The 24,094-nt window shown below is 39.9% G+C and overlaps 1 protein-coding gene across 1 annotated transcript in view; it reads right to left on the bottom strand.

Moving 5' to 3' along the window:
- VSIG4 (V-set and immunoglobulin domain containing 4) overlaps positions 1 to 22,486 on the bottom strand; it is a 29,201-nt gene extending 6,715 nt beyond the window's left edge. Inside the window, exons 1-3 of the mRNA XM_060137893.1 lie at positions 22,387 to 22,486; positions 16,336 to 16,692; positions 15,287 to 15,568 (exon numbers count right to left, since the gene is read on the bottom strand). Coding sequence (XP_059993876.1) covers positions 15,287 to 15,568; positions 16,336 to 16,692; positions 22,387 to 22,441 — 694 coding nt within the window. The 5' untranslated portion in view covers positions 22,442 to 22,486. The remainder of the gene's footprint in view (positions 1 to 15,286; positions 15,569 to 16,335; positions 16,693 to 22,386) is intronic.
- Positions 22,487 to 24,094: the final 1,608 nt, after the last annotated feature.

The following is a 24,094-nucleotide window of genomic DNA, read 5'->3' as shown; positions in this document are numbered from 1 at the left end:
ATTTTTTTGTATGGTGTTAGGAAGTGTTCTAATTTCAGTCTTTTACATGTAGCTGTCCAGTTTTACCAGCACCACTTATTGAAGAGGCTGTCTTTTCTCTACTGCATATTCTTGCCTCCTTTATCAAAGATAAGGTGACCATATGTGTGTGGGTTTATCTCTGGGCTTTCTTTCCTGTTACATTGATCTATATTTCTGTTTCTGAGCCAGTACCATACTGTCTTGATTACTGTAGCTTTGTAGTATAGTCTGAATTCCGGGAGCCTGATTCCTCCAGACCTGTTTCTCTTTCCCAAGACTGCTTTGGCTATTCAGCGTCTTGTGTGTTTCCATGCAAGTTGGGAAGTTTTTTGTTCTAGTTCTGTGAAAAATGCCATTGGTAATTTGATAGGAATTGCACTGAATGTGTAGATTGCTTTGTGCAGTAGACTAATTTTCACAATGTTGATTCTTCCAATCCAAGAACATGGTATATCTCTCCATCTCCTTGTATCATCTTTAATTTCTTTCATCAGTGTTTTATAATTTTCTGCATACAGGTTTTTTGTTTCCTTTCGTAGGTTTGTTCCTAGATATTTTATTCTTTTTGTTACAATGGAAATAAAAACAAAAATAGACAAATGGGACCTAATGAAACTTCAAAGCTTTTGCACAGCAAAGGAAACCATAAACAAGACCAAAAGACAACCCTCAGAATGGGAGAAAATATTTGCAAATGAAGCAACTGACAAAGGATTAATCTCCAAAATTTACAAGCAGCTCATGCAGCTCAATACGAAAAAAATGAACAACCCAATCCAAAAATGGGTGGAAGACCTAAATAGACATTTCTCCAAAGAAAATATACAGATTGCCAACAGACACATGAAGGAATGCTCAACATCATTAATCATTAGAGAAATGCAAGTCAAAGCTACAATGAGATATCACCTCACACCAGTCAGAATAGCCATCATCAAAAAATCTACAAACAATAAATGCTGGAGAGGGTGTGGAGAAAAGCGTACCCTCTTGCACTGTTGGTGGGAATGTAATTTGATATAGCCACTATGGAGAACAGTATGGAGGTTCCTTAAAAACTACAAATAGAACTACCATACGACCCAGCAATCCCACTACTGGGCATGTATGCTGAGAAAACCATAATTCAAAAAGAGTCATGTACCAAAATGTTCATTGCAGCTCTATTTACAATAGCCAGGACATGGAAGCAACCTAAGTGTGCATCAACAGATGAATGGATAAAGAAGATGTGGCACATATATACAATGGAGTATTACTCAGCCATAAAAAGAAACAAAAATGAGTTATTTGTAGTGAGGTGCATGGATGTAGAGACTGTCATACAGAGTGAAGTAAGTCAGAAAGAAAAAGACAAATACCGTATGCTAACACATATATATAGAATTTAAGAAAAAAATGTCATGAAGAACCTAGGGGTAAGACAGGAATAAAGACACAGACCTACTAGAGAATGGACTTGAGGATATGGGGAGGGGGAAGGGTGAACTGTGACAGGGCAAGAGAGAGGCATGGACATATATATGCTAACAAACGTAAGGTAGATAGCTAGTGGGAAGCAGCCGCATGGCACAGGGATATCAGCTTGGTGCTTTGTGACCGCCTGGAGGGGTGGGATAGGGAGGGTGGGAGGGAGGGAGATGCAAGAGGGAAGAGACATGGGAACATATGTATATGTATAACTGATTCACTTTGTTATAAAGCAGAAACCAACACACCATTGTAAAGCAAATATACCCCAATAGAGATGTTAAAAAAGAAAGATACATGCACCCCCATGTTTATTGCAGCATCATTTACAATTGCCAAGACATGGAAAGAACCTAAATGTCCATCAACAGATAAATGGATTAAATAAGACGTGAGAAGAATGGAATGACATAGAAACAAAGTTTTTATATGCTATTGAAATTAAGTTGACATGAATTCCACCTAGATTGTAGTAAATTAAGAATTAATGGTAATCCCCATAGTAACCACCAAGAAAATAACCAAAAATATATATGGAAGAAACAACAGAGGAACTACATAGTACACTATATTATATTTATTTACTACCAAAGACAGAAGTAATGAAGGAATAAAGGCATGAGAAAAGACAATATATATAGCAAGCTGGCAGACATAAACCCTACCTTACCAGCATTTACATTAAATGTAAATAGCTTAAATTCTCAAATTTAGAGACTGGCAGAATGGATAACAAAACACAATTCAACTATAAGCTATGCATATGTATGATTCAAAAGACACAAATAGTTTGTAAGTAAAAGAATGGAAAAAATATGCCATGCAAATAGTAACCAAAATAGAGCTGGAGTAGCTATACTAATATCAAACAAAATAGACTTAAAACCAAAAAGTGTTATTAGAGAAAGAGAATCACATTTTATAATTATAAAAGGATCAATCAATCATAAGACACTACAATTATAAATATATATGCTCTTAACAACAGAGCCCCAAAACACATGAATCAAACAGTGACTGAATTTTTAGGAGAAATAGACAATTAAACAATAATAGCTTGAGATTCGAATACTACACTTTGAAGTTTGGATAGAACAATTAGAAAAAAGATGAACAAGGACATCATAGAACTGAACAATACTGTTAACCAATGGACCTAACAGACAGATACAGAACACTCTACAAAGCAACGGAATACACTTACTTTTCAAGTACGTATGGAACATTATCCAGAATAGACCATATGTTAGGCCATAAAATAAGTCTCAATAAACTTGAAACAATTGTAATAATGCATCACAATAAAATAAAATTAGAAACAAATAACAGAAGGAAATTAGGGAGATTAAAAAATATGTGGAGATTAAATAACATACTTCTAAATAACCAGTGGGTTAAATAAGAAGTCATTAGGAAATTAGAAAATACTTTCAGATGATTGAAGATAAAAACACAGCATACCAAAACTTATTGGATGCAGTGAAAACAGTACTCAGGGTTCAGATGTAAATACCTACATCAGAGAATAAGAAAGGTTTCTGATAATAATTTAATCTTCCACCTTAAAAATAAAATTAAAAATAGAAGAGAAAACTAAACAGAAAACAAAGCAGATGGAAGAAAATAAATATTTAGCAGAGATAAATTAAATAGAAAATAGAAATCGATAGAGAAAATCAACAAAACCAAAATCTGGTTGTTGAAAAAGATCAATGCAATTGGCAAGCCTTTAGCAAGACCAACCTACAAAAGAAAGAGAGAGAGAGAGAGAGAGAGAAAGAAAGAAAGAAAGAAAGAAAGAAAGAAAGAAAGAAAGAAAGAAAGAAAGAAAGAAAGAAAGAAAGAAAGAAAGAAGAAAAAAGAAAAAAAGCAGGCTCAAATTATTAAAATCTTTGATGAAAATGGGGACATATCTACTAACTTTGTAGAAGTAAACAGAATGACAAGGGAATACTATGAACAACCATATGACAGTGGATTAACTAAGATATAAACAACAAATTCCTAGAAATGCACAATCTACTGAAAGTGACTAAAGAAGAAATAGAAAATCAGAATAGGCAGAACTTTAACAAGTAAAAAGGTTGGATTGCTAATCAAACAACTTCAGATAAAGCAAAGGCTAGGCCCAGGTGGCTTCTCTGGTGATTTCTATAAAGGTGTTTTTTTTTTTAATGGCAACTCTTCACTAATTCTTTCAAAAAGTAGGTGTGGTAACACCTTCAAACTCAGTATATGAGACCAGTATTATCATTGATACAAAAGCATAGAATGACATCAAAACAAAAGAAAACTAAGAACCAATATCCCTTATGAATATAGATGCAAAACTCCATAACAAAATACTAGCAAACCAAATCCAGCAGCATATTAAAAGGATTGTGCACCATGATTAATTTATCCCAGGAATGCAAGATTGGCTCAATATTTGAAAATGAGTCAAGGTAATGCAGTCTCTTAATAGAATAAGGACTAAAAGAAACACAAAATCATCTCAATAGACACAGAAAATGAACTTGACACAATCCAATTAACTTTTCATTATAAAAACACTCAACAAGCTAGGAAAAAAAGAAGTGGTCTCAAACCAATAAAGGGCATCTACGAAAATAAAGGCATCTATCATCATAATGGTGAAAGAAAGAATATTTTCCTGTAATATCAGAAACAAGTCAATTATTTCCATTCTTTCCATGCTTATTCACCATTGTACTGTAGATACTGGCCAGGAAAATTATGCCAGAATAAGAAATAAAAGGCATCCAAATTGTAAAGAAAGGAATAAAATTATTCCTATTTTCAGATGACAAAATCATATATAGAAAAGCCACAAGAATCCACAAAACAGGAGGGAAGATGGCGGAAGAGTAAGTCGCAGAGATCACCTTCCTCCCCTACAGATACAGCAGAAATACATCTACACGTGGAACAACTTCTACAGAACACCTACTGAATGCTGGCAGAAGACCTCAGACCTCCCAAAAGGGAAGAAAGTCCCCACGTACATGGGTAGGGCAAAAGAAAAAACAGAGACAAAAGGATAGGGATGGGACCTGCACCAGTGGGAGGGAACCGTGAAGGAGGAAAGGTTTCCACACATTAGAAGCCCCTTCGCGGGCGGAGACTGTGGGTGGTGGAGGGGGGAAGCTTCGGAGCTGTGGAGGAGAGCACAGCAACAGGGGTGCAGAGGGCAAAGCGGAGAGATTCCCGCACAGAGGATTGGTGCCGACCGGCACTCACCAGCCCGAGAGGCTGGTCTGCTCACCCACCGGGATGGGTGGGGCTGGGAGCTGAGGCTTGGGCTTCGGTCAGAGCGCAGGGAAAGGACTGGGGTTGGCAGCGTGAACACAGCCTGCAGGGGGTTAGTGCACCATGGCTAGCCAGGAGGGAGTCCGGGGAAAAGTCTGGACCTGCCGAAGAGGCAAGAGATTTTTTCTTCTCTCTTTGTTTCCTGGTGTTCGCGGAGAGTGGATTAAGAGCACTGCTTAAAGGAGCTCCAGAGACGGGTGTGAGTCACGGATAAAAGTGTGGACCCCAGAGACAGGCATGAGATACTAAGGATGCTGCTGCCGCCACCAAGAAGCCTGTGGGCAAGCACAGGTCACTATCCACACCCCCTTCCGGGGAGCCTGTGCAGCCCACCACTGCCGGGGTCCCGGGATCCAGGGACAAATTCCCAGGGGGAGCACACAGCACGCCTCGGACTGGTGCAGCGTTACGCCGGCCTCTGCCACCGCAGGCTCTCCCCGCACTCCATGACCATCACCCGCCCTGGCCTGAGTGAGCCAGAGCCCCTGAAGCAGCTGCTCCTTTAACCCCGTCCTGTCTGAGTGAAGAACAGACGCCCTCCGGCGACCTACACGCAGAGGAGGGGCCAAATCCAAAGCTGAGCCCCAGGGAGCTGTGAGAACAAAGAAGATAAAGGGAAATCTCTCCCAGAAGCCTCAGAAGCCGTGGATTAAAGCTCCACAATCAACTTGATGTACCCTGCATCTGTGGAATACATGAATAGACAACGAATAATCCCAAATTGAGGAGGTGGACTTTGAGAGCAAAAATTATGATTTTTTCGCCTTTTCCTTTTTCTGTGAGTGTGCATGTGTATGCTTCTGTGTGAGATTTTGTCTGTATAGCTTTGCTTCCACCATTTGTCCCAGGGTTCTACGCATCCGTTTTTTTTTTTCAAAAATAATTATTTTTTATTTTAATAACTTTATTTTATTTTACTTTATCTTCTTTCTTTCTTCCTTTCTGTCTTTCTATCTTTCCTTCTTACCCTCCTTTAGACAACAAATCATCCCAAACTGAGGAGGTGGACTTTGAGAGCAAGTTTTATGATATTTTCCCCTTTTCCTCTTTTTGTGAGTGTGTATGTGTATGCTTCTGTGTGAGATTTTGTCTGTATAGCTTTGCTTCCACCATTTGTCCTACGGTTCTATCCGTCCATTTTTTTAAAAATTATTTTTCTTAATAATTATTTTGTATTTTAATAACTTTATTATATTTTATCTTATTTTATTTGATTTTACTTTATTTTCTTTCTTTATTTCTTTTTTTATCCTTCCCTCCTTCCTTTCTTCCTCCCTCCCTCCCTCCCTCCTTTCTTTCTCTCTTTCCTCCTTTCTTTCTACTTCTACTAATTAGTTTTTTCTACTTTTTCTCCCTTTTATTCTGAGCTGCGCGGATGAAAGGCTCTTGGTGCTGCAACCTGGAGTCAGTGCTGTGCCTCTGAGGTGGGAGAACCAACTTCAGGACACTAGTCCACAAGAGACCACCCAGCTCCACATAATATCAAACAGCGAAAATCTCCCAGACATCCCCATCTCAACACCAGCACACAGCTTCACTCAACAACCAGCAAACTACAGTGCTGGACACCCTATACCAAACAACTGGCAAGACAGGAACACAATCCCACCCATTAGCAGAGAGGCTGCCTAACATCACAATAAGTGCACAGACACCCCAAAACACCCCACCAGACGTGGACCTACCCAGCAAAAAGAAAAGATCCAGCTTCATCCACCAGAACACAGGCACTAGTCCCCTCCACCAGGAAGCCTACTCAACCCACTGAACCAACCTTAGCCACTGGAGACAGACATCAAAAACAGCGGGAACTACGAACCTGCAGCCTGCAAAGAGGAGACCCCAAACACAGTAAGATAAGCAAAATGAGAAGACAGAGGAAAACACAGCAGATGAAGGAGCAAGATAAAAACCCACCAGAGCTAATAAATAAAGAGGAAATGGGCGGTCTACCTGAAAAACAATTCAGAATAATGATAGTAAAGATGATCCAAAATCTTGGAAATAGAATAGACAAAATGCAAGAAACATTTAATAAGGACCTAGAAGAACTAAAGATGAAACAAACAATGATGAACAACACAATAAACGAAATAAAAAATACTCTAGATGGGATCAATAGCAGAATAACTGAGGCAGAAGAATGGATAAGTGACCTGGAAGACAAAATAGTGGGAAAAAAATTGTGCAGAGCAGAATAAAGAAAACAGAATGAAAAGACCTAAGGACAGTCTCAGAGACTTCTGGGACAATATTAAACGTACCAACATTCGAATTATATGGGTTCCAGAAGAAGAAGAGGAAAAGAAAGGGACTGAGAAAATATTTGAAGAGATTGTAGTTGAAAACTTCCCTAAATGGGAAAGGAAATAGTTAATCAAGTCCAGGAAGCACAGAGAGTCCCATAAAGGATAAATCCAAGGAGAAATATGTCAAGACACATTTAATCAAACTGTCAAAATTTAAATACAAAGAAAACATATTAAAAGTAGCAAGAGAAAAATAACACAAAAGGGAATCCCCATAAGGTTAACTGCTGATCTTTTAGCAGAAGCTCTGCAAGCCAAAAGGGAGTGGCAGGACATATTTAAAGTGATGAAGGAGAAAAACCTGCAACCAAGATTACTCTACACAGCAAGGATCTCATTCAGTTTTGATGGAGAAATGAAAACCTGTACAGACAAGCAAAAGCTGAGAGAGGTCAGCACCACCAAACCAGCTTTAAACCAAATGCTAAAGGAACTTCTCTAGGCAGGAAACACAAGAGAAGGAAAAGACCTATAATAACAAACCCAAAACAATTAAGAAAATGGGAATAGGAACATACATATCTATAATTACCTTAAATATAAAAGGACTAAATGATCCCACCAAAAGACACAGAATGGCTGAATGGATACAGAAACAAGACCCATATATTTGCTGTCTACAAGAGACCCACTTCAGACCTACAGACACATACAGACTGAAAGTTAGGGGATGGAAAAAGTTATTCCATGCAAATGGAAACCACAAGAAGGCTAGAGTAGCAATTCTCATATCAAACAAAATAGACTTTAAAATAAAGACTATTAGAAGAGAGAAAGAAGGACACTACATACTGATCAAAGGATCGATCCAAGAAGAAGATATAACAATTGTAAATATTTATACACCCAACATAGGAGCACCTCAATACATCAGGCAAATACTAACAGCCATAAAAGGAGAAATTGACAGTAACACATTCATAGGAAGGGATTTTAACGCCCCACTTTCACCAATGGACAGATCATCCAAAATGAAAACAAATAAGGAAACACAAGCTTTAAATGATACTTTAAGCAAGATGGACTTAATTTATATTTATAGGACAGTCCATCCAAAAACAACAGAATACACATTTTTCTCAAGTGCTCATGGACCATTCTCCTGGGTAGATCATATCTTGGGTCACAAATCAAGCCTTGGTATATTTAAGAAAATTGAAATTTTATCAAGTATCTTTTCCAAACACAATGCTATGAGACTAGATATCAATTACAGGAAAAGATCTGTAAAGAATACAAACACATAGAGGCTTAACAATACACTACTTAATAACGAAGTGATCACTGAAGAAATCAAAGAGGAAATCAAAAAAATACCTAGAAACAAATGACAATGGAGACACGATGACCCAAAACCTACAGGTTGCAGCAAAAGCAGTTCTAAGAGGGAAGTTTATAGCACTACAGTCCTACCTTAAAAAACAGGAAACATCTCGAATAAGCAGCCTAACCTTGCACCTAAACCAGTTAGAGAAAGAAGAACAAAAGAACCCCAAAGTTACCAGAAGGAAAGAAAGCATAAAACCAGATCAGAAATAAATGAAAAAGAAATGAAGGAAATGATAGCAAAGATCAATAAAACTAAAAGCTGGTTCTTTGAGAAGATAAACAAAATTGATAAACCATTAGCCAGACTCATCAAGAAGAAAAGGGAGAAGACTCAAATCAATAGAATTAGAAATGAAAAAGGGCAAGTAACAACGGACACTTCACAAATACAAAAGATCATGAGAGATTACTACAAACAACTCTATGCCAATATAATGGACAACCTGGAAGAAATGGACAAATTCTTAGAAATGCACGACCTGCCAAGACTGAATCAGGAAGAAATAGAAAATATGAACAGGCCAATCACAAGCACTGAAGTTGAAACTGTGATTAAAAATCTTCCAACAAACAAAAGCCCTGGACCAGATGGCTTCACAGGCGAATCCCATCAAACATTTAGAGAAGAGCTAAGACCTATCCTTCTCAAACTCTTCCAAAATATAGCAGAGGGAGGAACACTCCCAAACTCATTCTACGAGGCCACTGTCACCTTGATACTAAAACCAGAAAAGGATGTCACAAAGAAAGAGAACTAGAGGCCAATATCACTGATGAACATCGATGCACAAATCCTCTACAAAATACTATCAAAGAGAATCCAACAGCACATTGAAAGGATCATACACCATGATCAAGTGGGGTTTATTCCAGGAATGCAAGGATTCTTCAATATACGCAAATCAATCAATACGCAAACAATATGGTGTATGTGATACACCACATTAACAAACTGAAGGAGAAAAACCATATGATCATCTCAAGAGATGCAGAGAAAGCTTTTGACAAAATTCAACACCCATTTATGATAAAAACCCTGCAAAATGTAGGCATAGAGTGAACTTTCCTCAACATAATAAAGGCCATATATGACAAACCCACAGCCAACATCGTCCTCGATGGTGAAAACCTGAAAGAATTTCCACTAAGATCAGTAACAAGACAAGGTGGCCCACTCTCACCACTCATATTCAATAAAATTTTGGACGTTTTAGCCACTGCAATCAGAGAAGAAAAAGAAATAAAAGGAATCCACATTGGAAAAGAAGAAGTAAAGCTGTCACTGTTTGTAGATGACATGATACTATACATAGAGAATCCTAAAGATGCTACCAGAAAACTACTAGAGCTATCAATGAATTTGGTAAAGTAGCAGGATACCAAATTAATGCACAGAAATCGCTGGCATTCCTATGCCAGGAATAGGATGAAAAATGATTTTTCATCACTAATGATGAAAAATCTGAAAGTGAAATCAAGAAAACACTCCCATTTACCATTGCAACAAAAAGAATAAAATATCTAGGAATAAACCTACCTGAGGAGACAAAAGACCTGTATGCAGAAAAGTATAAGACACTGATGAAAGAAATTAAAGATGATACAAATAGATGGAGAGATATACCATGTTCTTGGATTGGAAGAATCAACATTGTGAAAATGACTCTACTACCCAAAGCAATCTACAGATACAATGTAATCCCTATCAAACTACCACTGGCATTTTTCACAGAACTAGAACAAAAAAATTCACAATTTGTATGGAAACACAAAAAACTCCGAATAGCCAAAGCAATCTTGAGAACGAAAAATGGATCTGGAGGAATCAGACTCCCTGACTTTAGACTATACTAGAAAGCTACAGTAATCAAGACAGTATGGTACTGGCACAAAAACAGAAAGATAGTTCAGTGGAACAGGATAGAAAGCCCAGAGATAAACCCACACACATATGGTCACCTTATCTTTGATAAAGGAGGCAGGAATGTACAGTGGAGAAAGGACAGCCTCTTCAATAAGTGGTTCTGGGAAAACTGAACAGGTACATGTAAAAGTATTAGATTAGATCACTCCCTAACACCATACACAAATATAAACTCAAAATGGATTAAATAACTAAATGTAAGGCCAGAAACTATCAAACTCTTAGAGGAAAACATAGGCAGAACACTGTATGACATAAATCACAGCAAGATCCATTTTGACCCACCTCCTAGAGAAATGGAAATAAAAACAAAAATAAACAAATGGGACCTAATGAAACTTAAAAGCTTTTGCACAGCAAAGGAAACCTTAAACAAGACCAAAAGACAACCTTCAAAATGGGAGAAAATATTTGCTAATGAAGCAACTGACAAAGGATTAATTTCCAAAATTTATAAGCAGCTCATACAGCTCAATAACAAAAAAACAAACAACCCAATCCAAAAATGGGCAGAAGACCTAAATAGACATTTCTCCAAAGAAGATATACAGACTGTCAACAAAAACATGAACGAATGGTCAACATCATTAATCATTAGAGGAATGCAAATCAAAACTACAATGAAATATCATGTCACACAAGTCAGAATGGCCATCATCAAAATATCTAGAAACAATAAATTCTGGAGAGGGTGTGGAGAAAAGGGAACACTCTTGCACTGCTGGTGGGAATGTGAATTGTTATAGCCACTATGGAGAACAGTATGGATGTTCCTTAAAAAACTACAAATAGAACTACCATATGACCCAGCAATCCCACTACTGAGCACATACCCTGAATAAACCATAATTCAAAAAGAGTCATGTACCAAAATGTTCATTGCAGCTCTATTTACAATAGTCAGGAGATGGAAGCAACCTAAGGGTCCATCATCGGATGAATGGATAAAGAAAATGTGGCACATATATACAATGGAATATTACTCAGCCATAAAATGAAACGAAATTGAGCTATTTGTCATGAGGTGGCTAGACCTAGAGTCTGTCATACAGAGTGAAGTAAGTCCGAACGAGAAAGACAAGTACCGTATGCTAACACATATATATGGAATTTAAGAAAAAATAATATCATGAAGAACCTTGGGGTAAGACAGGAATAAAGACACAGACCTACTAGAGAATGGACTTGAGGATATGGGGAGGGGGAAGGGTAAGCTGTGACAAAGCGAGAGAGAGGCATGGACATATATACACTACCAAATGTAAGGTAGATAGCTAGTGGGAAGCAGCCGCATATCACAGGGAGATCAACTCGGTGCTTTGTGACCGCCTGGAGGGGTGGGATAGGGAGGGTGGGAGGGAGGGAGATGCAAGTGATATGGGAACGTATGTATATGTATAACTGATTCACTTTGTTATAAAGCAGAAACCAACACACCATTGTAAAGCAATTATACTCCAAGAAAGATGTAATATGTATAAATAAATATATAAATAAATAAATAAGTGTATATATATATATATATATATATATATGTAAAGAAATTATGCCTCCTATAAACAAGAAACCAAAGTGGTTATCTAGGGGTCTGGTTTTCAATGTTTTATATTAAAAAAATGAATCCGCAAAACAATGATTAGAGCTAATAAATGAGTTTAGCAAGATTGCAGGATATAAGTTCAATATACAAATATCTGTTGTATTTCTGTATGCTAGCAATGAACAATCCAAAATTAAATTTAAGAAAATAATTTTAGAATAAAAGCCTCCCAAATTGGAATGGAAGAAGTAAAATTTTCACTATTTGAATATAGACGTGATACTATATAAAGACAAACCTAAAGACCACCAAAAGTCTTTTAAAACTAATAAATGAATTCAGTAAAATAACAGGACACAAAATCAATATACAGAAATTTGTGGCATTTCTACATACTAATAATGAACTATCAGAAAGACAAATGAAGAAAATAATCCAATTTATAGTTGTATCAAAAATGTAAAATACTTAGGAAAAAATTTAACCAAGATGGTGAAAGACCTGTACACTGAAAACTGTAAGACACTGATGAAAGAAATTGAAGACATAAATAATTGGAGAGATATCCCATTTTTATTGATTGGAAGAAGTAGTATTGCTAAAATGTCTATACTATCCAAAACAATCTACAGATTTGATGCAATCCTTGTCCCAATTCCAATGGCATATTTCCCAGAACTAAAACAAATAATTCTAAAATTTGTGTGGAACCACAAAAAATGCAGAATAACCTAAAACAATCTTGAGGAAGAACAAAGCTGGAGGCATCACAGTCCCTGATTTCAAACTATACTACAAAGCTGTAGTAATCAAAAGAGTATGTTGCTGGCACAAAGACAGACACACAGATCAATGGAACAAAATTGAGAGCCCATAAATAAACTCACACTTATATGGACAATTAATTTATGACAAAGGAGCAAAGATGTGAATAAAGATATCTTGGGTTTTGGAGATTTGGAAGTGATGACTCCAGTTTACAAAGTTATGTTGTGCTAAATAGGGAGAGACAGCCAGTGAAAACTACCGTTTTTAGTAGGTTGGTAGTGGCCATAGGAGAGAGGTGGTGTGGCAGATGAAGAAAACGTTTATTTTTTATTATTTTTAATTTTTTTGCGGGACGCGGGCCTCTCACTGTTGTGGCCTCTCCCATTGCGGAGCACAGGCTCCGGAAGCGCAGGCTCAGCAGCCATGGCTCACAGGCCCAGCTGCTCCGCAGCATGTGGGATCTTCCCGGACCGGGGCACGAACCCGTGTCCCCTGCATTGTCAGGCAGACTCTCAACCACTGTGCCACCAGGGAAGCCTGAAAACATTTTTTAAAATAACATATATATGTATGTTATTTACATATATATGTATATTAGGCTTACATTATACATATATTATACATACATACATACACACACACGTACATACATACATTTTAGGCTTATGTAGAGGATAATGGGTGAAGCAGGGAGTTGGAGTAGTTGAGGTAAAGAGCTGAGGTAGAAGGTTTACTGTGGAGAGAAGAAAGACACATCTTACTCTGAGCCAAGAGAGAATAGGCAGGGAAATGTCAAAGTAGAGAGGGTGGTTGATAGAATTCACATCTGAGGGCAGGGGTCTGGGTCTTCTCAAAGAAGGAGAAGGTGACCTCATCTTCTGGGAGCAGGGCTGGGGACATGAGATAAGGCAGAAAGTATTCTGAATAGCTGTTATAAGGAATGGAACATAGATGAGCAAATTGATTGGCATACAGCATGGGGACAGGCAGTTGATGTCACAGAGCATGAAACTAAAGTGGCATCAATGAATCTCTGCTTTTTCCAGAATTAAGGAACATCACAGAGGGTGAGGGGATGGATGAGGAGCTGAGAGCTATGTAGGACAGAGATGAAACAAGTGACCAGACTCATGGGACCAGGTTGAGGTGCAAAAGAGGCAGGTAGAGGAAGCCAAGAGATAGTAGCTTGGCTTAGAGAACAGGGAAGGGTGTAACTTCTCTGAGCCTCAATTTCCTTATCTGTCAGAGAGCTCAATTGTGAGCACTGCCTAACAGCTCTGTGACCTGTGAACATGGACTAGATAAGGAATAGACAGGCTGATTAGTTGTGAGCAAGATCCTCCCCAGATGGACTAGAAACAAACTCAGAAAGGTGAGAATGTTAAACTTGTCCCTTTATGAAGTACACATTCTTGAACTTTCTGGCCATGTCTTGCTCTCTCTGCTTGACCAGATTATCGACTCTCAGAGAACTGGGCCAGTGTCCATATAATTCTCTCAGAATGAGACTGCCCTTATTCCCACCTAAACTAACAGACCAAATCCTACAGCACACACATCCTCATTACAATTCAATTTTGGGAAACAAATCCTTGCAGGCGAAACAGGAGTCTCAAACCAACATCAGTCTCCTAACCCAAGTGGAAGGAGACAGTTTGTTCACTTTTGTTATACAGAGTTGGCCTCAGAGGATAATAATTTTCAGGTGGCTCTGAGGATAATCTCCTAAAGGCAGTTAGTACTCAACATGTTTTTGGAAATAGAAACCTTATTGAAATAAGTATCTTTCCTTCCAAGGAGATTTCTTGAAAGGTAACAAGACTCATTTGGACATATCACTGCTGAGCTAATCACTTAAATCCCAGCCTACAATCTTTATGTAAACAGTTTGTAGTATTCCCAAATAATTCTTTAATAAATAATCTGACCTTGATTAAGCATAGTCAATCTTCATCAAGACTTCAACCAGAACTTGCATTTGGCTTTAGGAAAAAAGAGGGGGGGGATTTAAAGAAACTATGCAGAGATCTGGGCTTTATTTCATAAAGCAAAACCAAACAAAATCAACCAAAAAAATAACAACAAAAAACACACCAAACAAAGCACAACAAAAAGAAACAAACAAAAAGTATCCCGAAGGGTGCCCAGGAGCTGGTATAGGTTCCACCATGAGAGGCAATCAGACATAGTGGAAAGAGCATGAAATCTGAGTACAAATACCACCTTGAACTTCCAAGCTCTGAGCCCCTGGACAAGTAGGTTTCCCTTCCTGACTTTTAGTTTCCTCTTCTGTAAAATAAGGGTATCTCATGAGATATTTGTGGGATTCAATGAGAAGACATGTGCCGACATCTTGTGCATTGTATCTGGCAAATAAATGTACCAGTAAATGTCACTTTTCCCTTTACCATTTTCATCTACTTAACCTACAACATGACAGGCATTGTCTCCACCCCTATTGTCCCCAGTGCAGAATTTTTTCTTTGTGATTGAACAACCCAGGACTCCCTTCCCACCCTGCCCCAACTTCTCTTCTCTGGAATAAAGACATATACTGACGTATTTCTGGAACAAGGTAGTCCATTGAAATGCTCACCAGGAAAGAGAATTGCTCACCTTTGACCACAAACTTCACAGTGTCACTGTGCTGCTCAGAGCCTATCCGGCCCTTGGCAGTACAGAAATAGGAGCCTGAGTCTGTCACCACTGCAGGCTTGAAGAGTAAGGTACTCAAGACTCCTACTTTGATGGGTTCTTGGTTGTTAGTCTGTTCCTTGTACCAAACATAACTGATGGGAGGAGAACCCCGAGCCTGGCATTGAAGGCTAATTCTCATTCCCTGGGGTACCATGAAGCCATAGCCACTGCCAGTCGTCACTGTGGGCTTGGAAACAGAAACTGCAAAGGGAAGACAAGAGAGGAGGCTCTGAGAAGTTACAAGGGTATGGGAACACAAGGCTGAGTCATCCCTGCTGAGTCTAGGGGTATGAATATATCTGCAAAGGGAACTAAAAGGGACTCCTGACATGGGGAGGAAAAAGGGAATAGGACAACTTAAATAAAAAGAACTTCTTTTTGGAAGATTAGGTACCATTTTGGATTATCTGGGGATTTGGGTTATCTGGAGTTAAAACAATCAACTGACTAAAAACAACAACAACAACAAACAGGCTTTGTTGTTGTTGTTTTGCTCAAGTAGAGTTTTTGGATTATATGCAGTTTGGGATTACCAGGGGTCAGAACTCTGTAAAATTGTCAAGCCAGTTAAGCTTATCTTGACTAATCCATGCATTCCTTTTCCCAGAGTTTCTCTGCCAGCATCTATCCACTCTCCAATATCCTGATCAGATATACTCATTTTTATGGATTTTAAGACTCAGAGTCCAAGGAAGCAATCAGGCTATCGATGCAGGAATTTCTGGGACACTTGAAGGGGTAGAGATTTGAAGGCCAGAAAGCCTTCCTAACATTTATTAAATTCTGCCACGAGAGTGATATCACTGAGGATGCTCTGCCTGTCCACTTCCTCTGATTAGCACATATAACTGAAGAGAGACGATGTAAATGTAAACAGAGGTCTCTGGGTTTCTCAGGGTTTTCTAGGATTACAGTCCTCTCTCAGGTTTTTGCTTACCAGTACTTTCCTAATACCCACAGTGACTCACGTTTCTGGACAAGGAGTTCAATGATCTTATCTCTCACGACTTGCTTGCCATTAGGGGTCTGCCAAGTGACTTCACATGTGTAGTGGCTCCGGTCATCCATCTCCAGGGTATTCAGTTGGAGGGACACATCTCCTGGAACCTTGTCGTTTACATGCAGGCGGCCCCGGTACTTTGCTTGCTGGATATGGTCTCCAGAAGCGTCACGTAAAAAGATGGTGACTGGGTCTGAGCCACGTTCTACCAGCCACTTTACCAAGACTTGTGTATAGCCTTGCAGAGGACCATAGGTGCAGGGAATATTTACATCCCCTTTCCAAGGCCCTGTCACACTCTCAGGCACTTTCAGGATGGGATGGCCTGAAGAGGGGGAACAGAAGAAGGAAGCAGACACAGATGGCACACCCACCTGGGTGCTAAGATGGCAATGGCAGAGAGGCTTTTGAGAAACACAGCCTTAACTCATAGTTTCAGATTTCCCATGCCCTTTTGTTCTCTGCCAGCCCTCCCATCAATCAGAACCAGTCCTTAGAAGGAAAGCCCTTAAGGTTGTTTAGCTCTTGTGAGTTTCAAGTCCTTTCCCTGTCACTGCCTTGCTGTGAGGTGACCCTGGGTAAGTCACCTTTCACCATGGAGGACCCATTTTCTTTGTATATAATGTAGAGAATCTGAATGGAATGATCTCTAACGATTCTACAAACTCTAACATTCTGTAAATCCATGAAAGATACGTCTTTCAACATTTTGCAAAGGAAGTGTGGAAGCAAATGCTGAGCAGTTGGGTCTGGGCTATTTTACTGTATGTAATTATGTACCTGGAGAAATGTGGTGGCTTCAAGGCTCAGAAAGAAAGGGCTATCTGCCCCACTAATTCCCCATTGCTCCTTCAGAAAGGCTCAGATTGGGTCCTTAGACTAAAGCTCTTTTCTGGAAGGGAGGAAAGAGGCAGACAAAGGACAATTTTGAGGGTGGAAACTTGTGTGAGATGCATTCCTGTTTAACAAAATCTTTAGTTATTGTTAAGTGTTAAACCTGTAATTTGTAAGCTTGACTTTTTTCTTCTGATTTCTATCCTTTCTTTGTTTATTTCCCTATTGGTTTCTCTGAGTTCTCAGCAAAGGTACATTGGAAAATTTCATCCTGAGGAGGAATGGAGATGAAAAGGTCTGGAGGGGAAAAAGTTCTGAGTATAATCCTAGAACTGGCTGTGGTAGGAATGATGGTAGGACCAAAGGGTGATTAATTCTTGGCTTGCTGGGAAAGGAAACTAAGGGGGGAAATTTGTGGGTGTTGAGAGAGCCACCACCTTCCATCAGCAGTTTCCATCCATAAGCTAATATCTTGAGGATTTTGTGTTTTATTTAACTGGGGTCAGGAGTGAGAGATTGTATTTAGATATGTCTTTATATCTCTCTCAGGAGAGGTTGTTTCAAAGTGTAAGGTATTGCTGAATAAAAACTTTTTATATAGCCTAGTATTCCCAGGCTTCAGTCAAGCAGATGGAAGTTGGGGTGGGGGCTAGCTCCCATAATGTATTGCCAAGTACCAGGGCTTCTATCAATGAGGTTACTAAAGTTTAGCCTTTGGCCTGTGCCCTCACCTGGGACTCTAGTACATAACCAGCATATTTTGGCCAAGATAAAAGCCTTGAATAAACAATAATAAATAAACATGGGTCCATGTTGCTAGGTCCACCACATTCTCTCTGGAGAGTTTCAAACTGGGCAGAGAGAAAAACTCAGATCCACAAATGGGAGCACAATACAGGCAGATTTTGGTTTTCCCTAAAAATGAATTTTGTAATTAATCAGAGCTGTCCATGATGGACTAAGCTGTCTAGGGCAAGTTCTGAGCTTTGTTTAGGTCTTGAACAGAATTATTCTTTAAGGTCTCTTCCAATCTTAGATGGCTCAGTGCTAATAGACTTAATGACAGCATAAATTAAATAATTACATGTTCTAGCTGGTGGTGAGCTTTCACCAGGTAGTGGGTTTCACTGTGCTATTGACAGTTCCTGCCTCCATATGCATGCAGATACAGCTTATCATCGTCATGAGCACACATGCCCATATATATTTTTGCTCACCTGTAAGCACAAGCATACCAGCCTTAAGCCCCTTGAAAACCATTTGACCCTTTCAGTTTAATCTTTCTCCAGCCCTCCCAAATATCCTTCTCCAACTCTGAAAAGTATTCTCATACTTCCCTTCCTTCTAGGGCAACAAAACAGCATTTTGCTGTGAGGACAGCTGGAGCAGCCAAAAATGCCTGTCTGTGAATATATATGTTTTCCCTTTGACATAGGGGGGCTGCAAGGCCTGTCATGCATTACTCTCTCTGGAAACTTGCTGGAGATTCTCACATAGCTCACTCTGGTCTGTCAAAAATATGGGCAGTCAGTCCCAATTTCCCAGTCTCACTTCTAGAAGTGGGTCAGGCTTCACTTCTCCATCCCAGAATAGGAGAGTGGGGCGTAGTTAGTAACAAGACATCCAAGAATGGCATATTTTCCCCCTTTTACTCTTTTTCTTCCCTTCTCCTTTATTCCTTTCACCCATTATTCCATCTTGCTCCTATTACTCCTCCTTTTTCTTCTTGTTCTTCTCTCCTCTTATTCTTCCTGTTTCATCAGTAGCATGAAGAGACAGTGTATGGTAGGCACAGGGTATCACAAGAAAGAGGACAATGTACCATTCCTCATGTACCCTGACCTCCAAAATGAAGGTAACTTCAATAGCATAGGTTTTTACTTTCCAACTCTTCCTCTGGTGCACAAAGAGCCTAGAGAAACACTGAGTAGGAGCACTGCACCTAGTGAGATCAGGAGGACAGTGAAGGACTGCATGATGTAGTAAGAAGAGTAACACCAATCTAAGTTTAAGGTCTGCCTTACCATATTGCTAAGCCTGACTGAGTTTTAGGTCATTATCAGCAAAATAGAGGTAATAGTAAACCTTCCATGGAGTGTTATTATGATGATAAAATGAGCTCATAAGTGTGAAAGCACCTAGCATAGTGGCTGGCATTCAGTAGGTGTGGGATAAATGCTAGTCCTGTCCCATGCCTCAAGAGAAACTTCACATATTTGTATTGATTCTTCTTATCCTAGAAATCCTCAATACGTCTTACCCACGGTGGACAGATTCATTAGATTGGATCATTGTCTGCTTTAATAACGACCTGAAGGAGAAGTTAATACATGAGAAAGTAAGGAGTTTGCCTTTCCATTCTGCTGGGACCTACCAAGTTATGGGTAGGTAATAGGTCATCCCTGGGTTATAAGGAAACCAGAGAGGACACTTTAGCGACAGGACTGGCTTGGCAGCCAATGTGAAATGTTGGCCAAATTAAACAATACTCCTGACTTTCCTGGAAGATTGGGTAGAGGAAAATCTATTTCAGGAAAGTCCCAACTCTTAGGGGGATGCTCTGCCCATTATGGATCTATGCAAACCACCAAATGGTGAGGTACTTGGTACAACAGGGTTTGAAGTATCAGGCAGGAGAGAATTTGGAGACTTCCAGTATGGCATAGCTCAAAGGGCTTTTAGAAACCACTTAGTCACACTCTCTCACGGTACATGTGGACAAGCTGAGGCCCAGAGAGAGAAAGTTGCTTACTCAAAGTCACACAGAGAGCAGGAGCAAAGCTTGGCCTGGAGGCCTAGAATGAAGTCTTTCAGCTCCTACACTGCCTTTTTACTTTTTTAACTGATTAATCCACCAGCCACAACAGAAACCAGCAACCCCTTATCTGGGCCTATTTGACATGGTTTAATGGGTGTTATCCTAGGGCTAGATAATATCCTCCTGACTTCCTGAAAAGTAATTCCCCCATCTGCCAGCTGCTTCCTGAGAAACCTTTCCCAGAACTTCAGAGCTTAGCTCTCCTCCCTCATGGAAGGATTGAATTTCCTGCAAATATTGCATCCCCTCAGAAGAAAGAAAAGGGCTGAGCATGGACTCAAAGGGCTTTGTTGAAAAAAGTTTTGGCTTGAGAAAGAATGCATATTACTGAGGCCCACTCTGGTCCTGGGACCTGGACTTTGAAAATCAAAGTTCTGTGGTCTGTGTGATGATACTAAATCAAGAAAAGGCCTAGTTTGGGGTATGTGGCCCCTTTTATGAGATCCATTATGGGTCCCATCTTGAATTTTCCTTCTCCCATCATTAAACAAAGATGGTGAGATCTTCCAATGACCCTGCACCTCTGTGTTTGGCCTCTCTCCCCCTCTTGGGATGCTTCCTCAAAAGAGGATTAGCTAAGATAATAGGTATTTATAAAATGTTGATAGTTTTTATAAAATGCAAATATTAGGACTTATTTTTATTGTGATTATTTCAACATATGTCTTAGATCTAGAGGCTTTTTAGAAGTTAAGCCACAGTCTTACAGATCTGTCCAGCTGACAGGATCTTCTAAGGCCAGCCAAGCTGATCTAACTATATAAATGGGTTGGGGATACTGAGATGAAGGGAGACAGAAAGCATTATTGGCCATTGAGTTTGTCCACAGTCTCAGGTCTGTGGTGTAAGACCCTCCATGCAAATGGAAGACCTGCTTCCAGGTCTAAAGGACCCTCACAGGCTGTGGAGGGAACATACACACACACACATACACAAGTGATTTAAATTTAACATTTACAAAATGTTCCTCTGAGCTCCAGTCCTGCCTCTTTAATTCCCAGCTCAAATCAACAGATTTGGAGAAGGTAGAGTGGTGCACTCTAAAACATGTTAGATAGTGAAAATATTGTAGTTGTAGAAAGAACGGTAATTTTTAGGAACATTAACTCTGCTGCTAATGCTCTGTGCCCTGGAGCAAATTATTTTCCTTCTTGGGTGACTTAACTCAGTGTCTCTTTTCTAACTTTGAGGTTCTAGAATTTAATGGGTCACAGAGCCCCAGGACAAGGTGGTTTAATCTGAGTCAGTTATGGAAAGTTGGGTTCTTTCTAACCACACAAAGCGCACCAAGTTAACACTCATCTAGTCTCTCCCTCTAAGGATATGGAATAAACAGGGGTGCATCAAAGAATCTTTTACCCTATCCTGGATTTCACTTAGCTATTATCAGGCTCAGTTTCCTAAAAAGGCTATTTCAATTTTCAGGGGTATAAATGAGGATGGAGTAAGACCCCACAAAATAATGCTACTATGGGATAGTCAATCCTCCTTTGGGGTATGTGTCCAGCATTAAGCCCCCACAAATAGCCCAGACAAACTGGGCTATGTCCACAGGGAAGTGAGATAACCCAGGAAGTGGTAAGAAACCAAGTTCTGTGAAGAACAGTTGAAGGAGCTAAGGCTGTTTAGCTTGGAGAAGAGATGAATCAAAGGGACATGGTTTCTGTCCTCAGGACTCTAAAGAGCTGTCACAGCATAGAGGGAGAAGATATATTATCTGTGTCTCCAAGAAACAGGGCTGGGGTTTTTGGATGGAAGCCACAGGGAATTTGATTTAGTTCAACACAAGGAAGAACTTTCTAACAGTTGAAGCTGCCTTTTTAGATGGTCTGGACAAGTAGTGAATTCTCAGTCACTGCAAGAATGTGAACAAATATTCTGAACACCTGTTCATAACAGTGAAATGTGGATCTAGGTTACTTCTAAGGCCCCATCTAGCTCCTGACAACATTACTTCTTTTGGGGGTTGTATACCTTAACAAGGATCAAAACCTGGTAGCATAGGGGTAAAGGTATAGTGGTAGAATTTAAGATGAAGGGCAACAGATTGGGGAGGGATTTGGGTGGCATTGGGCACATTTTTAATGCCCCTGAGATATGACAGGTACTAGAAAATCATGTGGATGTTTTCCGAGAGAGAATCCTTTCCAATTTCTACCCAAAATTATCTCCTAGCTTCTTCAATAGACTTCAACCTCCTCCCTTCCTTCTGCCAAAAGCTGAGAAAGCCGGGAGCATTGGCTGAGAACACTCACCTAGTCAGCAGGAGTAGGCTTTCCTCAGTAGGCGTTCAATCCCGCCTCTCCCCAACCCCCAGCTTTTTGCCTGTGCCAGCAGTGGCAGCCAGGCCCCCTTTTGCTACCTTACCATAGGTGACCACCAGTAGGTGGCGCAGGAGCAGTAGGCCCAGTAAGAGCTCCATCACAGCCAGAACCACTTCTGTCCTTTCTTCCAGCCTCCTGCTGTCAAAAAGACTTGAACTCCTGATGGCTGCCAGTGTCTGTGCCTGCTCACTTCCTTTTCTTCCCTATATCTCTCGCTCGGACTCCCAGTCCCATCTCAAATTCCCCTTCCTTCCCTATTTCAGCACAAGTCACATGAGCATACCCTTCCCTCCCCTGCCTGGGGTTGGAGGTTTAAGTGTGAGTGAAGCAATTCCTCCCCCTGCTAGACTATTGACTTGACTTTCCCTGGAGCCAATAGGGGTTTCTGGTCTTTGATCTCTCAAGCTGTGTTTACTTGTGTTTCCTCAACAAGATGAGGTTGAGGAATGACTTTTGGGATGAGTCTGCTCCCTTCAGTATGGGAGTGTTTTCCTTTCTGGTGGGCCCAAGTAGAAAAGATCAACTTTGCTGGCCTATGCAATATTCAGCAGTCATAGAGTTAACCCCGTCTGTTCAGCGTATGCAAATAAAGAGTGTTGGAGGTGGGTGCCTATGGGCCTCAGAATACAGAAATTAAGTTCATGAAAGACATTTTTATACACCAATGCTTAAATAATTTGTAAGCCCATGAGTAAGATGGTTATGAGGGAATATACCCCCATATCTCATATAGGGAAAGCTCTTTGAATTACTTTCTCCAATAGCTCTGCCTCTTTGGTGGTAAGGGTACACATTAGTTCCCATTACTGCTCACAAGGAATCTATTATTTATTTATTTTGTGGGAAAGTTAAGTCTAGCATCCAATGTACTTGCCAATTGACCTGAGTGGTACGCTCTATTAGGTTGATGTTTTCAGTGGCTTTCAATTGGTACATACCCCTGATCTGTGGGAGAGTGATATTAAGCCTTAAGGGAAGCTTAATTACTTCTTTTCACAGGCCCAAGAGTGACTGTAAGTCCACCAGAAGTCTACCTCCAAGTTTGGCACTGACAACAATCCACTAATATTTGAAAATATAAACACTTCCAAAAGAAAAATACATCCAACAAATTCATACTGAAGTGTGGGTAACATCTGAATTTAGCTTTCTTTTTGATTAGAGGGATAGAGAGAACTTGGTTGGGGAGGCATGAGCTTTAAAGAGAGGGGGAGTGGGACTCCAAAGAGAGACATTATCTCCTCCACATGCTTGTCAAAGCATGTTTACATACAGATGATTTGGAGCTGTTCAAGGGCTAAGAGGAGACTTCAGATTTTCAGGCCCTGCCATTATCACAAGGAATTCTGTCAAGCCCATCTGCCTCCCAGTTTCAATCCCACTTTTCTGGTTGTCCCTTGATTTTTGGTTACTTCATTCAGTCTACCTCACTGGAACTTCTAGTCATTCATTCCCATAGGGTCCTCACTCAGGGAACTCTGAACTTTGGAGAACTCTCCTATTGTATTTTCCAACCAACACCCTACCACACTACCACCATTCACATACAAACACACACTCACACACACACACACACACACACACACACACACACACTCCTCTTCACCTATACAGTCTTTCCTGATGAAGAGCTGGAAGCCCATGCCCTCTTGGACTGGTGTCAATTTCTGTCTGGCCTGGTGATTGTATTTTTTAACTGCCTCTTGCCTCTTGTTAGGATCTCCTAGATCTGAAGATAAAGAAATATCCTC

Source organism: Lagenorhynchus albirostris, chromosome X, assembly GCF_949774975.1.
Source record: "Lagenorhynchus albirostris chromosome X, mLagAlb1.1, whole genome shotgun sequence".
NCBI classification, from domain to species: domain Eukaryota; kingdom Metazoa; phylum Chordata; class Mammalia; order Artiodactyla; family Delphinidae; genus Lagenorhynchus; species Lagenorhynchus albirostris.
This window is presented reverse-complemented; position numbering and strand designations above follow the sequence as displayed.